Source organism: Sprattus sprattus (genome assembly GCF_963457725.1).
Source record: "Sprattus sprattus genome assembly, chromosome: 14".
NCBI classification, from domain to species: Eukaryota; Metazoa; Chordata; class Actinopteri; order Clupeiformes; family Clupeidae; genus Sprattus; species Sprattus sprattus.
Window position 1 is genome coordinate 19,677,479 of NC_137912.1, and position 13,538 is coordinate 19,691,016.

Here is a 13,538-nt window from a genome sequence, read left to right on the forward strand (position 1 = left end):
ACACACACACACACAGGCAGGTTCTCTGCCCAGATGGGACTGCACTGCACTGCTGTGGTCTCTAGAAGCTCTATGGGAGTGAAATGAACTGGAAGCCAAAGTCAAATGGGCCAGTGCAAAACTGCTGCCACACTGAGTGTGTGTGCGTGTGTGAGTGAGTGTGTGTGTGTGTGTGTGTGTGTGTGTGTGTGTGTGTGTGTGTGTGTGTGTGTGTGTGTGTGTGTGTGTGTGTGTGTGTGTGTGTGTGTGTGTGTGTGTGTGTGTCTGTGAGTGTGTGTGTGTGTGTGTGTGTGTGTGTGTGTGTGTGTGTGTGTGTGTGTGTGTGTGTGTGTGTGTGTGTGTGTGTGTGAGAGAGAGAATTTGAGTGAGTGAGGAACAGAGAGAATGAGAGAGATTTGTGGGTGTTTGGGTGAGAAAAAGAGAGAGAGGGCGAGACTTATTTTTGGGTCTGTGTGTGTGTGTGAGAGAGAGAGAGAGAGAGAGAGAGAGAGAGAGAGAGAGAGCGAGAGAGACAGAGAGAGAGAAAAAAAGAGACCTGTGTGTGTGTAAGGGAGAGAGAGGGAAAGAAAGAGAGAAGATAAATGATAGATAGACAGAAACAGATAATTACATGAGCTGGATGATAGATGAAGAGAGTCAGGGAATGACGAGAGATTTACTAACACACCATAAGCAGAATAATGAACTTCCAAACTGCAACCTCACACTTAAATCCATCCTTGCAGTGGGAACATGAGTACATGCCAGGATATCATCTGGAGTGATGGGCCCATCAATATAAGTGCTGTTTATCTTCAATACTGATAGCTTCTTACTTCTCTCCCATACTGACCCATCGGTGGAGTAGACAGACTAGGACATAGAACAGAATAGAACATAGAATAGAATAGAACTGCTAATTCTATTAATACTGATGTCCTCCTCCTCCCGTCCCACACGGGTCCACAGATGGAGAAGGCAAAAATAAAACAGAATAGAGCGTAGAATAGAACATAGAACTGCTATTTCTCTTTAACACTCCGGTCTCACGCTGGTCCACAGATTAACTCGTCCATGTGCTGAGGTGATTTGTCTTCTGTCCAGGACGTGGCAAGGGCCTGTAGTGAGCAGAGAGGCAAAATTAGCCTGCTGAGATATATATAGCAGCTCGGTCAGCGCACTTCACACACTCACACACACTTCATACACACTCACACACACTTCACACACTCCCAAAAAACCTGAGTAAAACACACCTCATGGATCTATGGGATTTTCTGACCTTGACAGAACGTGAGTGTGTGTGTTATTGTTTTTGTGTGTGTGTGTGTTACTTTGTGTGTGTGTGAAAGGGAGAAAGAGTGTGTTTGTGTGTGTGTGTGAGAGAGAAAGAGTGTTTGTGTGTGTGTGTGTGTGTGTGTGTGTGTGTGTGTGTGTGTGTGTGTGAGGTGCTACTGCTGTGTCCTTGGTTACCGTTGCTGCCAGGTGCATCCTTGCTTTGGTGGCAGTGACTCCAAGGCTTTGCAGCTGATCTAACTGTGACGTTTTCACACAAGGGGCAACGTGTCACAACCGCTCTGCTAGGCACAGCTAACATCTTCTGAAGAGGTGAAAAGGGCAGGGTAATACTGCAAGAATCAACATTGGGCTGCAGAACAGAGGACAATTAGCAAGCACGGAGACACACACACACACACACACACACACACACACACACACACACACACACATACACACACACACAAGACAAGACAATTAGCAGGCATGGACACACACATACATACAGTACACACACACACACACACAAGACAAGACAATTAGCAGGCCTGGAGACAGTGAGAGAGAGAGAGAGAGAGAGAGAGAGAGAGAGAGAGAGACACACAGAGAGACAGAGAGAGAGAGAGAGAGAGAAGACAATTAGCAGGCATGCTGAATCAAGGAGTCTCAGCTAGGTGAGGGTGGAGAGTGCGGAGTGTACAATGCAGAGACAATGCAGAGACAATGCAGAGATTCTGTGCTTTAAGGAGATGAATAACTCTCTGTCTACCATACAGCCGAAGACCTATGGTTCACATCCATCTCTGTCCAGAGCACAGCTTTGTGTCACAGTGAACTACAGAGCAGGAAACAGTCACCTTCACTGTCATGTGCCTCTGTCAGATGCCACCTAGTTTTAATGTGAACACCTGTAGGCAGCTGTAGACACTGATTGGACTGGATTTACACTAGTTTGCACAGCCTTTGAGATGGGGAGAACAAACATACACACACACACACACACACACACACACACACACAAACACACACACACACACACAAACAGAGAGACACACGCACACACACACATACACACACACACACACACACACACACATACACACACACACAGACAGACACAGAGAGAGAGAGAGAGACACAGTGTGAGACTCACACAGAGACACACACACACCCACACGCACACACACACACATACCAACACATACTCACACAGACACGCACATGCATATGCACATGCACACACACAAATTTACAAGTAACAAGTTTCATGTCTTTTTTATTGTCAGATGCACAGAATGACACAGGGTCAGACTGGGCACTGAAATTCTTAGGACAAGGCACCACAGAAAAACCTACTATAACATAACATAACATAGTAAAACATAAAATGACATACACTCTACATAATGTACACGTGTAAAACATATAATAACCTATACATATAATATAACATGTAATAACCTTACTTAATATACAAGATAATATACAATACAGTATGCTCAACATATAATAACCTAAACATATAATACTAACATATAACATATAAAACATAAACTGTATAATAAACTATGCTTACCTATTAAACCTATACTAACCTTCAGACAAATTCAGTGTGGGAGCTACAGGTAGTGCAATATTCCTGATACAGTATTACTGCTAGTGCAAACGGTCAGTTGAAAGTGATAGGGTATGCAAGTGTAGTGCAAACAGTAATTTGAAGTGACAGTGTATGTAAAGGGACGAGTGCGAAAGTAGCGATTGTGTATTAATGTCCATTTAGCAGCCTGATGGCCCTTGGAAAGAAACTGTTCTCCAGTCTGAAGCAGCTGACCTTTCCTCTACGCAACAGTTGATGTACAACGGTGCATGCTCCTCCTCCTGCCGTCTCCTATAGTCCACAATTATCTCCTTTGTCTTGCCGATTTTGAGAGAGAGGTTATTATCCTGACACCATGTAGTCAGGGTATCAACCTCCTTTCTGTAGGCTGACTCGTCATTGTCAGTGATGAGGCCCACAATGGTTGTGTCGTCAGCAAACTTCACAATGAGATTGGAACTGTGCGTAGCTGCACAGACATGTGTGAACAAGGAGAACAGGAGAGGGCTGAGCACACAGCCCTGGGGGGTGCCTGTGTTGGTGATAACTGTGGATGAGGTGCGGTCACTGATTCTCACCACCTGTGGCCTCCCCGTCAGGAAGTCGAAGATCCTCTTGCATAGGGAGGTGCTTAGTCCTAGGTCTACGAGCTTTGAGACGAGTCTGGATGGGATGATGGTATTGAATGCTGAACTGTAGTCAATGAACAGCATCCTCACATATGTATTCCCTTTGTCCAGGTAGGAGAGGGCGGTGTGCATGGTCAAGGTGATGGCATCGTCTATAGACCTGTTGGACCGGTATGCAAACTTTATAGGGTCCAGCGAGGGTGGCAGCAAGGAGCAGATGAATGATTTGACTTGCTGCTCGAAGCACTTCATGATCACAGAGGTCAGTGCTACCGGGCGATAGTCATTCAAGCAGGTGACCTTGGTGTTCTCGGCACAGGGACGATGGTGGTCCTTTTGAAGCAGGTGGGAATTACAGACAGGCTGAGGGAGAGGTTGAAGATGTCACTGAAGACCCCTGCTAGCTGGTCAGCACAACCCCTGATGGCCCTACCTGATATGCCATCTGGGCCAGGTGCCTTGTAAGGGTTGATCTTTTTGAAGCAGTGCTTCACCTTGGCTACAGTTAAAGTAGGAACACTACTGGTTAGGCTTTCAGGTAGCTCCACAGCAGTGGGGTCACTGTCCCTCTCAAAGCGAGCGTAAAAGACATTCAGCTCGTCTGGTCTTCTCCTGTCTCGTCACACAAACATGCACACACACACACACACACACACACACACATCTTATTTTAACAGTGAAGTTTCTCACTCTAATTGAACTGATTAAATTAGGCAAAGAAATTGAAACATCTGCTCAGGTTAAAAAATTACCCCGCACCTTCCCCCCTCCCCACACACACAAACAATTAAAGCCTGAGCAGTACTAATTGCAGAAACACTCACACACACACACACACACACACACACAAACACACTCACATATGAACATGAAAAACTCCGGGCTGCATCTTTCTGATGTTCAGCTGACAGAGGAGCAGGCAGTGGATGAGGGGAGGACATCTCAGCATTGGTAATTAAGAGTACTGTCTCAGGCTGTGCCTTTAATCAGCTAATCAAGGTCATTAGCGCTCTAACTGACACTTGGCCCTTCCCAGACAGGAAGGAGGCCTAATTAAAACTGAGAAGGTCCATACTGTCTCTGCTCCCTTAGCTATGAGAACTTCTCTCTCTCTCTTCCTTTCTTTTTCTCTCTCTCACTTACTCTCTCTCTCACTTACTCTCTTAAGAGGAGCACATCTCTCTCTCCCTTGTGTACAAACCCGTGTTAAGTTAGCTATCAGTGCACGTCAGAGAGCTTTAATTGGACGGGCCTACGTCTCATCACGTCTCGCCTCACTTCACTTTGTATCAATCATGACTCAGGCTTCTCGGGGTCGTGAGCATGGTGGCTTTGGAAAGAAGTTATCTTCTTGTCTGTAGAAGAGGAGAAACGTTTAACTCACATATCGCCTACCAAACAGTATGTCAGTTGGCTTTAAAGAAAGAAAATGTCCACAGAGACAATGTATAAGATAATGAGGTTTCCTAGTTATAGCATAACATATGTCGCACATACTGTAACTCCAACTTGTATGTTGGTGGCAAAACACTCTTTATTTCCAGCACGATGCATAGTACTGTGCGCAGTTCTTTCCCTGAGCGCGGCCCTCTGTGTGTTTCTATTGGAGGCCTCCCTGGACTCTCCACTGGCTATAATTGGAGCTTGCCAAAGAAAAAGCTGCAATTAGCGTCAGAGGAACATGGAAAACAGTTATTACTTCTAGTGGGATGGAGATAAATGAACCACAGAAGCAACAAGTCAAGTGGTTCTGGACACAAGTGAGTGAGTTATCTACAGGTTATACCCTCCTGAGAACCAGGTGAGCTACCTACAGGTGATACCTGTTTAACGGGATGTCTTACAGTACACAGTACACATACGCATCTGCTATGTGAGTGTCAAACCCGTAGCCCTGGTATCATTAGCACCTAACCAGTTAAGGCACAGTAACCCAAGACCCTATGGGACCAGGTCTGTGTTAGGTCCAAATATTTTACATTTACATTTGGTCATTTGGCAGATTAACTAGCTCTGTTGTAGTGTCGTATGGGCATCTTAAGTCTGCTTCTTTTCCCATGCTAGACATTGACCCTAAAGATAACCACAATAACTGGAACCAGATTTGATTCCGTTGGGAGTAGATTAGTAGAGAGGAGGAGGCCTTCTGGTGTTAGTTAAGAATGTTTATTCAAAAACCAAGTTTAATACAGAAATAGTTATTTTCATCATATGGATAGCCATACATCAGTCATGCATTCTCAGACTGAAAACCAATTTCAAAAAGTACAACAGAACTTGTTTTTCTTCAATAAGTGAACCTGTGCAAAGACCAAATACACTTAAAAGCTTGAGTAGACCACCAACACAAAATAGAGAACAATTCAAGAATATCTGAAGGCATCGCACATTTCCAAGAGTTCAGTGAGAATTTTAAGGCCATTTTGTACAATAACGTTCATCATTAACTTCTATAATCTTCAAAACACTCTTAACAAAGAACGGGTGCGTCTCATGGAAAAACTGCACATGCAAACATTGTGCACGTTATATTTATATATGACAAGCATACAATATATTATTTGGATACCATCAGTAAACAATGACCGCAAGTAACTAACCCGGTCTTTAAAATCGCACACACTCACACACAAGCACGCACGCAACCGCACACTGTTAGTCTCTCTCTCACACACACGTGCTTTCTCACACACACACACACACACACACACATATACATATGCCGTGCGCATGCCAGCATACTGTTGCGGCCTGGCTACAGAAAAGTCGTGGCACTGGCATTTTAAAGATGGCAGTCAGGGGGAAAAATACCCTTAACCTTGTTCCTTCTCTATTAGGATTCTTTACAAGTCCGTTCGTGTTTATTTTCCGGTCCTCGCCTATGGAAATGGCACTGACCTCACAAACCACTTATGTGAACATGCAGCGCACTCTGCGACGGCGGTGATGGCGGCGTCTACAAGCTTTGGCGAAAGAACACTACCTACGGCAGAAACTCAAGCCCGCATGCAAAAACACAACAACCCAAACACGCAACTCCATGGCAGCAGAGGAGTCCAGTTCTGTTCTTGTCTTGTCCCTGGCTTTGGAATCTGTTAGTCATTGGAGATTGCTACATATAAGTCAGGTGTTGATGGTGCGAGAAACAACACGAATGCTGAAAAAGATGGAGATGACATGGTATCACACAGCATCACGGCGAATGGCCCCGAGAGCGCTGTGGTGGCTGCTTTATCGGGTGTGTTTGGTGTCCTTAGTTTTGCTCTAACTCTAAAGCTAACCTCTGTGTTCTAACCTGAAATGAAGGCATGAAGAGTGTGTCCTTCCTGACACATCTAAAGCTTCCTTATCCTATCTTCTTATACAAGTTTCCAGTTATGGCAAATGTGATATAAAACAGAGTCTGATTATGGTATGAAATACGTAAAAATACATGTTTTTAAAAAAAAAATCTGTTAGATATTATGGTTAATAACAAAACGTGTTAAATATGATATGTCAGACCCCTATAGATAAGAGGTGATAAAGGAGTACCTGACAGCACTACTGTCTACGTCTAAAGTGAGTATGACTACAAGCAGCTAATATACGGAATGAGACTGGCTTTGGGATGCAGGCTAATGTTTGATATGATGATGATTTGATATTACTGTGATATCTACTATGTACAATGTGACATCACGTCCCTGTGTGGGTGTGTTAACTCCTGCAGTGTGTATTTCTTTAGTCAACACACACATCTAATATCATGGCACAGGAGAAGGTATGGATTACCTGATGAGGTGTGTGTGTGTGTGTGTGTGTTTCTGTGTGTGTGTTGCAGCAGGTGTGTATAACTTTCGGGCAAATGGAAGATTGGTCTCACCTGACCAGTGAGTTCTAAAGTTTCGAAGAGTTTCGCAGAACTAAACGTGGAGCTGTGTGGATGACTGTCATGTAAATATGTCAAACAGAACTTTCACGGCTTCAGAACAAGTAGATTTAGAGAAAAAGGGCACCAAGAGGTGAAGAGATAAAGAACAAGTGAAGGAGACCCTGCCCTCACTACCTCACTTAGTCACACCCACAGACAGACACACAGACACACAGACACACACACACACACACACACACACACACACACACACACACACACACACACACACACACACACACACACACACACACACACAGAACAGCGTTGCCACCGGCTGCAGTTAAGACAAAGTGAACACGTTTTTGTGTTTTTGACCACTGGGCTCCATGTCTCAAAACTAGTTTGAGAGCAGCTGCTTTTTAAACTTTTTTTTTGTTGTAATTTTTGAAAATCATCTTTTAACAAACACTAATGGAGGAAAAAATGGGATGTAGACTGGAAAAGGAAGAAGAAGATCGCTGTGTGGGGTAAAGAGAGAACAAACTTAAACGAGAACTGCCAACAATTGTTACACAATGCTGAGTCCCCCTGGTTGACCTTCAACCTTTAAATGTTCCCTCTGCATGCAACGGAGGGGATGCTACTAGCCACCACAAAACACCTGTGGCAAAAATAAACATAAACAAAAACACAATGAACAAAAACACTGTGCCAGGAGGATTCCAATAATTCCAAAGATAATAGCTAACGAGGAGTTAGTTAAAGAATGCTTATAAAAGTATACAACGGTAAAAATCAGTCACATGTAAACATTGAGTGAGAGGAGAGAGAGAGAAAGAGAGAGAGAAAGAGAGAGAAAGAGTAAAAAGAGGGTAGTTAGTTAGTGAGTTTGAACAAGTCTTTTTCCAGTTCTGTACAACAGTCAAATGAGTTTGTGTCTGCGGATGTATAGTCCCCTCTCCTCAGAGACTGATCTCACAGAAAGGCCAGTTTGCTATTTGTTTGTTTTTCTTTGCTTGTTTTTGTTTGTTTTTGTTTGTTTCTGTGTTAAAAATCCATCAGTCTTATCTTTAAAAGCTTGCCAATCAGGGCATGCGTTTCTCAACTTATCCACAATCAATCAATAACATACATAATGCATCAATGCACTCATAAATATATCCTTTCATCCACCATCCATCTACCCATCAATCCATCTGTCCATCCATCTATCCACCAACACACCCATCCTTACATCCATTCAATCATTCAACAGTCAACAACTGTCCATTCTTCACTCTCTAGACTGCTGGGAAGAGAAGTTGCAGTTGTTTGTCTTTCTCCCCAGAATGTCGTTGAAGAGGGTAACGCCTGGTGATTGGTCAGCGCTCCACTGAGATGAGAGCTCTGTACGTGTGGAAGTAAACTCCCCGGTTCCACCTGAACCATTCCACTCCAGAACCGCAGCCCAGTTCAGCCCAGTTCAGTCTGTCCCATCTCCATAGTGCAACGACAGAAAGAGGGAGAGATGGACGAGGGGGGTTGTGCACCCCCACTCTTACCCTCCCACTATCACTGAGTGACGCAGAGAAGATTGAAGAGAGATAGAGAGAGAGAGGGGGAGAGAGTGGGTGGGTTGGGGGGGGGACCTCCCTGTCAGATCTGCGTCTGAAGGGCGTGGCCCGGGGGCGTGTAGGGAGGAGGGGCGGGCGAGGGCTTGATCCCGCGGGTTCTCATGTAGGACAGGAACTGGTCCGGGATCTCTGCCAGAACGTCCTTGGCCAGCCGGGCCATGCTCAGGATGTGGTTCCCCGTTCTGTCAATGTAGTCACGGAACGGCACAAACTGCAAAACAGAGGAGAGAACCAGGGACAATATAACTACTTTCAAGGACGCACAGAAAATCAACACGTTAGCAGGCAACTGTTACCAGGATAGCATTGAACACTATTTAAAGACAAGAAATAGATGATAGATGTGTAAATGTGTGTGAGCTTTGATGTCTGATTATTGTTAAGAGCTGTCTGAATGCAATAACTTTCCAAAGACCCTCAGAAAACACCCTCAGGAGACACTAATGCTATGTGTTAGCTACATGTTAGACTATCACTAACGTTACACTGTTGCGATAATCTAACTAGATATCTGGACTCTCTCTCTCTCTGTGTGTGTGTGTGTGTGTGTGAGTGTGTGCTTGTTTGATGGTCAGACTGTATTCCCAGAGGGAAGATGATGATGCTCTGCTTCTGTTAACATGGCCTCTCACTATGCTGAGTAGGAAAGAGAAAAGGGAGGGATAATGAGCTCTCTGAGAGAGAGAGTGAGGAGAAGAGAGAGAAAGAGAGGAGTGAGCAAGGGGATAATAGAGGGGGAGAGAGAGGTGGAAAGAGAGGGAAAGAGGAAGAGAGAGGAACAGGATGGAGAGAGGCAGGGAGAGGGAGATAATAGTAGAACAGGTGAGCAGAGAGGGGGAGAGAGAGGCAGGGAGAAGCAGGCAGAGAAGAAAGAGAGATGGTGGAGGTGGGGGAGTAGGAGCGGGGTGAGGAGGGGTTAGGGGAGGAGGAGGGGGTGAAGGAGGAGATGGAGGAGGAGGTGGAAGAGGTAGGGGTGCTGGAGTGCTGGTGTCTGGAGACCTGGACACCAGAGCAGAGCAGACAGTGTTGTGGTGTGTTGACTCACAGCCTTTCTGGCAAAGCTGACCATCTGCTTACTGGACCTCCTGTCTCACAACACTACCCTCCAAACTGTCTCATAACATCCCCCCACCCAACTATCTGTCTGTCTGTCTGTCTCATAACATGCCCATCTCTCCCCCCAAACTGTCTGTCTCTGTCTCATAACATGTCCATCTCTTCCCCCAAACTGTCTGTCTCTGTCTCATAACATGTCCATCTCTCCCCCCAAACTATCTGTCTGTAAGCTCTGTCAGTTTTTACTTTTTTTATTTTTCCACTCAGCTGTTAAGCGAAAGTGAACTTATGTCTGCCCCACTTTGATTGTTTGCACCTGTCCCTCATCACCTAGTGTATTTAGTCTTTGTGTTCCTGTGTCTCGTTGCCAGTTCGTCTTAGTTTGCTCCGTGTTTCCAGCATCCAAGCGATTCTCCTTGTGTATTGATTGTCTAGTTTTGCCGACCCTTGTCGTTTAACGAACCCTGCTTTTGCCTTCTCCCCATTGGATTTATCAGCATGATCTTCAAATTGCCTGCCTGTGTACTGAACCCCAACCTGACCTACACCGAACCCTGTCGCAGTCCTTTCCTTGTTGGATTTGTTTGCCTGCCTATGGACTGTCTACCGAACTCTGCCAGGAGAAGTTATTGATTGTCTCTGAGTCGTGCGATTGAGTTCTGCTGTCTGCATGCAAGGACAAAGATGTATAACATTTGTTCCAATCCAGAGGTTGTCAATCCATTCCATGGTCATACCTGCCCTCCAGGTTTCTGCCCATAGCGCACACTCTTGATTATAGTCAGTGCCATTACAATGCTCTAAAGAGGTTAAATCAGGTGTGTTGAGCTAGTCAGGAGTGCAGTACTTTATTACTTAGATCAGGTGTCTCAGCTCGTACTCCTATCAGGTGTCTCAGCTCGTGCTCGTATCAGGTGTCTCAGCTCGTACTCCTATCAGGTGTCTCAGCTCGTGCTCGTATCAGGTGTCTCAGCTCGTACTCCTATCAGGTGTCTCAGCTCGTGCTCCTATCAGGTGTCTGAACTCGTGCTCGTATCAAGTGTCTGAACTCGTACTCCGATCAGGTGTTTCAGCTCATGCTCGTGCTCGTGTTCGTGCTCGTATCAGGTGTCTGAACTCTACTCCTATCAGGTGTCTCAGCTCTTGCTCGTATCAGGTGTCTCAGCTCGTGCTTGTATCAGGTGTATCAACTCGTACTCGTATCAGGTGTCTGAACTCGTACTCCTATCAGGTGTCTGAACTCGTACTCCTATCAGGTGTCTCAACTCGTACTCGTATCAGGTGTCTCACCTCGTGCTCCTATCAGGTGTCTCAACTCGTACTCGTATCAGGTGTCTCAGCTCGTACTCGTATCAGGTGTCTCAGCTCGTGCTCGTATCAGGTGTCTCAGCTCATACTCCTATCAGGTGTCTGAACTCATACTCGTATCAGGTGTCTCAGCTCGTGCTCGTATCAGGTGTCTCAACTCGTTCTTGTATCAGGTGTCTCAGTCAGGTATGCAGAGCAGGAGCACAGGAGGGAGAGGGTGAAATCATGAGGACTATCATGAGCGGGGGGCAAGGGGCAGCCACTGCTCTGCTCCAACCCTTAGACCATTCTAATGCGGGGTCTCCACCTCCAGCTCCAGGGGGCCTCTCTACTCCACTAAGAGCCTGGAGCTGGGGCTCCGTCCAACTCATTCGCATATTCTAAGCACATTTGTGAAAATTTGGGCTAAAAGTAATGTGAGTCTGTGCGCATTTCAGTCTGCTGTGTTGTGTGGGTTAATAATGGACACTCTCTTAATCATGGGAGGAGTTGTGAACAGCTGTGGGTTCAATACGTGAGGTTATCACGTAATCAAATTTCAGCAAATGCAAGTTGATGCGAATAAACCCTTTTCCATTAACCTCAGTCGGATTATACCCTATTAGAATTGGGAGTTAATCCACCCACCTCTAGCAAATTGATTTTTACCTTGTGTGTCACCAACCTATCTTATGCCACTGATGAAAGGAAATCAGGTGTGTTTAACAAAAGCAGGGAAGACAATTTGAGCCCAGCGTGTGTTAGTGTGTGTGTGTGTGTGTGTGTGTGTGTGTGTGTGTGTGTGTGTGTGTGTGTGTGTGTGTGATACACGTTCACTGCAGCACTTCTTGCAAACAGGGGAGACCTTAGGAACGGAGGAATGGATTCAGCCGATCTGGCCTGGACGTGCCCAGATCTGCAGTGAGTATGGCGTGTTCACTGACTGTGGTAAAGTGTTTGTGTGTGTGTGTGTGTGTGTATACCTGTACGATGTCTCTCTCAGCGAAGCGACCTCGTGATGAGATCCGCACCTCGTCTCCATCCAGCTCAACCATGGCTGAGGAAAAACACACGACAGAAGTCAGAAAAAATAACGTGTGTGTGTGTGTGAGAGAGAGTGAGATATAGAGGGAAAGATAGTGAAAGAGGAAGATATGGAGAGATAGGAAGAAAGAGGTAGATGGAGGGAGAGACACCATTATCTATTGAAAAAAGAACCCTAAAATTCTGGATTCTTGTCCCAAAAATACTCTCCAGTTTAAGGCACTCAAAACCAAGAGACTGAACCCAGAAGAGTCCAGCTGGTACTGAAGCTCATTAACTCAGTTACTAAGGGCGTATTCAGACCAGGAAAGTCCGATAGTTCACTTGCTTTGGTCCGAACCTTTTTTTTTTTTTTTGGTGCGGTTCGCTTTCAGACTGTGTACGTTTCAGTAAACTGACCAAATTCTGACAACAAAGCCACGCTCCCCGAGGTCGTTCAGCTATTGGTCAGAACCGACACACGCAACACAATGTGCTAAGACAGTTCATGGACGCTTTCCGTGCCGTATGCTAATATTATCAAATCTATATGCATTTTCAATGTTTTGCTATTTTCACAACTGTGTAACAATGTTACTGCTGCTGTAGAGAGCTGAGCAGAGCTGAACCCATATACCCTCTCTTAATCACTCCATCATCTCTCTCTCTCTCTCTCTCCCTCTCATATATATGCACCCGCGATATACATTTAATGCTCTTGTTTCTCTCAAGTAAGTTCAAATTTCTTAAATCTGGGCTCTTTTTAAAGGTAATTCGATGGTGCATGGAGCCAGCTAGGTGTCAGTTTTGAATTTTACCCTGGAAACCGGCCAAAACGCTATAGTTTACATATGCACGGCGAATTTTAAATAAAGACGGCCGCCGCCAGTATTTGAACTTCAGCTTGGCATCACTGGATGAACCACTTTTTGACAGGGTGTCCCGAATTTTTATATAGGCCTACGTCTGGCGTAGTTTTTTCAGTTTGAGCCTGCACTGATCAGGCGAACGATTGAAACCGGACTCTTTCATTTTCTCAGAAAATATGCCAAATACGTCGCGTTTTTATGTGTACGCTCCAACATATATGAAATGTGGGCATCTGTCAAAATGTCCACAAGCGCACGGGTCTCCTCCTCGGCCCAGGTTTGTCCCCTACTCATTGTATTAAGATTTTTCGTTTTTCCCAAAAGTTTGACAAATTAATACCGGTAACAGTA

At 45.2% G+C, this 13,538-nt stretch overlaps 1 protein-coding gene across 4 annotated transcripts in view; it reads right to left on the reverse strand.

Annotated features, from left to right (window-relative positions):
* Positions 1-5,645: 5,645 nt before the first annotated feature.
* Positions 5,646-13,538, reverse strand: part of LOC308375651 (copine-8) — a 118,937-nt gene continuing 111,044 nt past the window's right edge. For all 4 annotated transcript variants that reach the window (XM_080851821.1, XM_080851824.1, XM_080851820.1 and 1 more), the window contains 2 exons: positions 12,279-12,352; positions 5,646-9,163 (listed from right to left, as the gene is read on the reverse strand). In XM_080851821.1, coding sequence (XP_080707947.1) covers positions 8,975-9,163; positions 12,279-12,352 — 263 coding nt within the window. In that variant the 3' untranslated portion in view covers positions 5,646-8,974. The remainder of the gene's footprint in view (positions 9,164-12,278; positions 12,353-13,538) is intronic.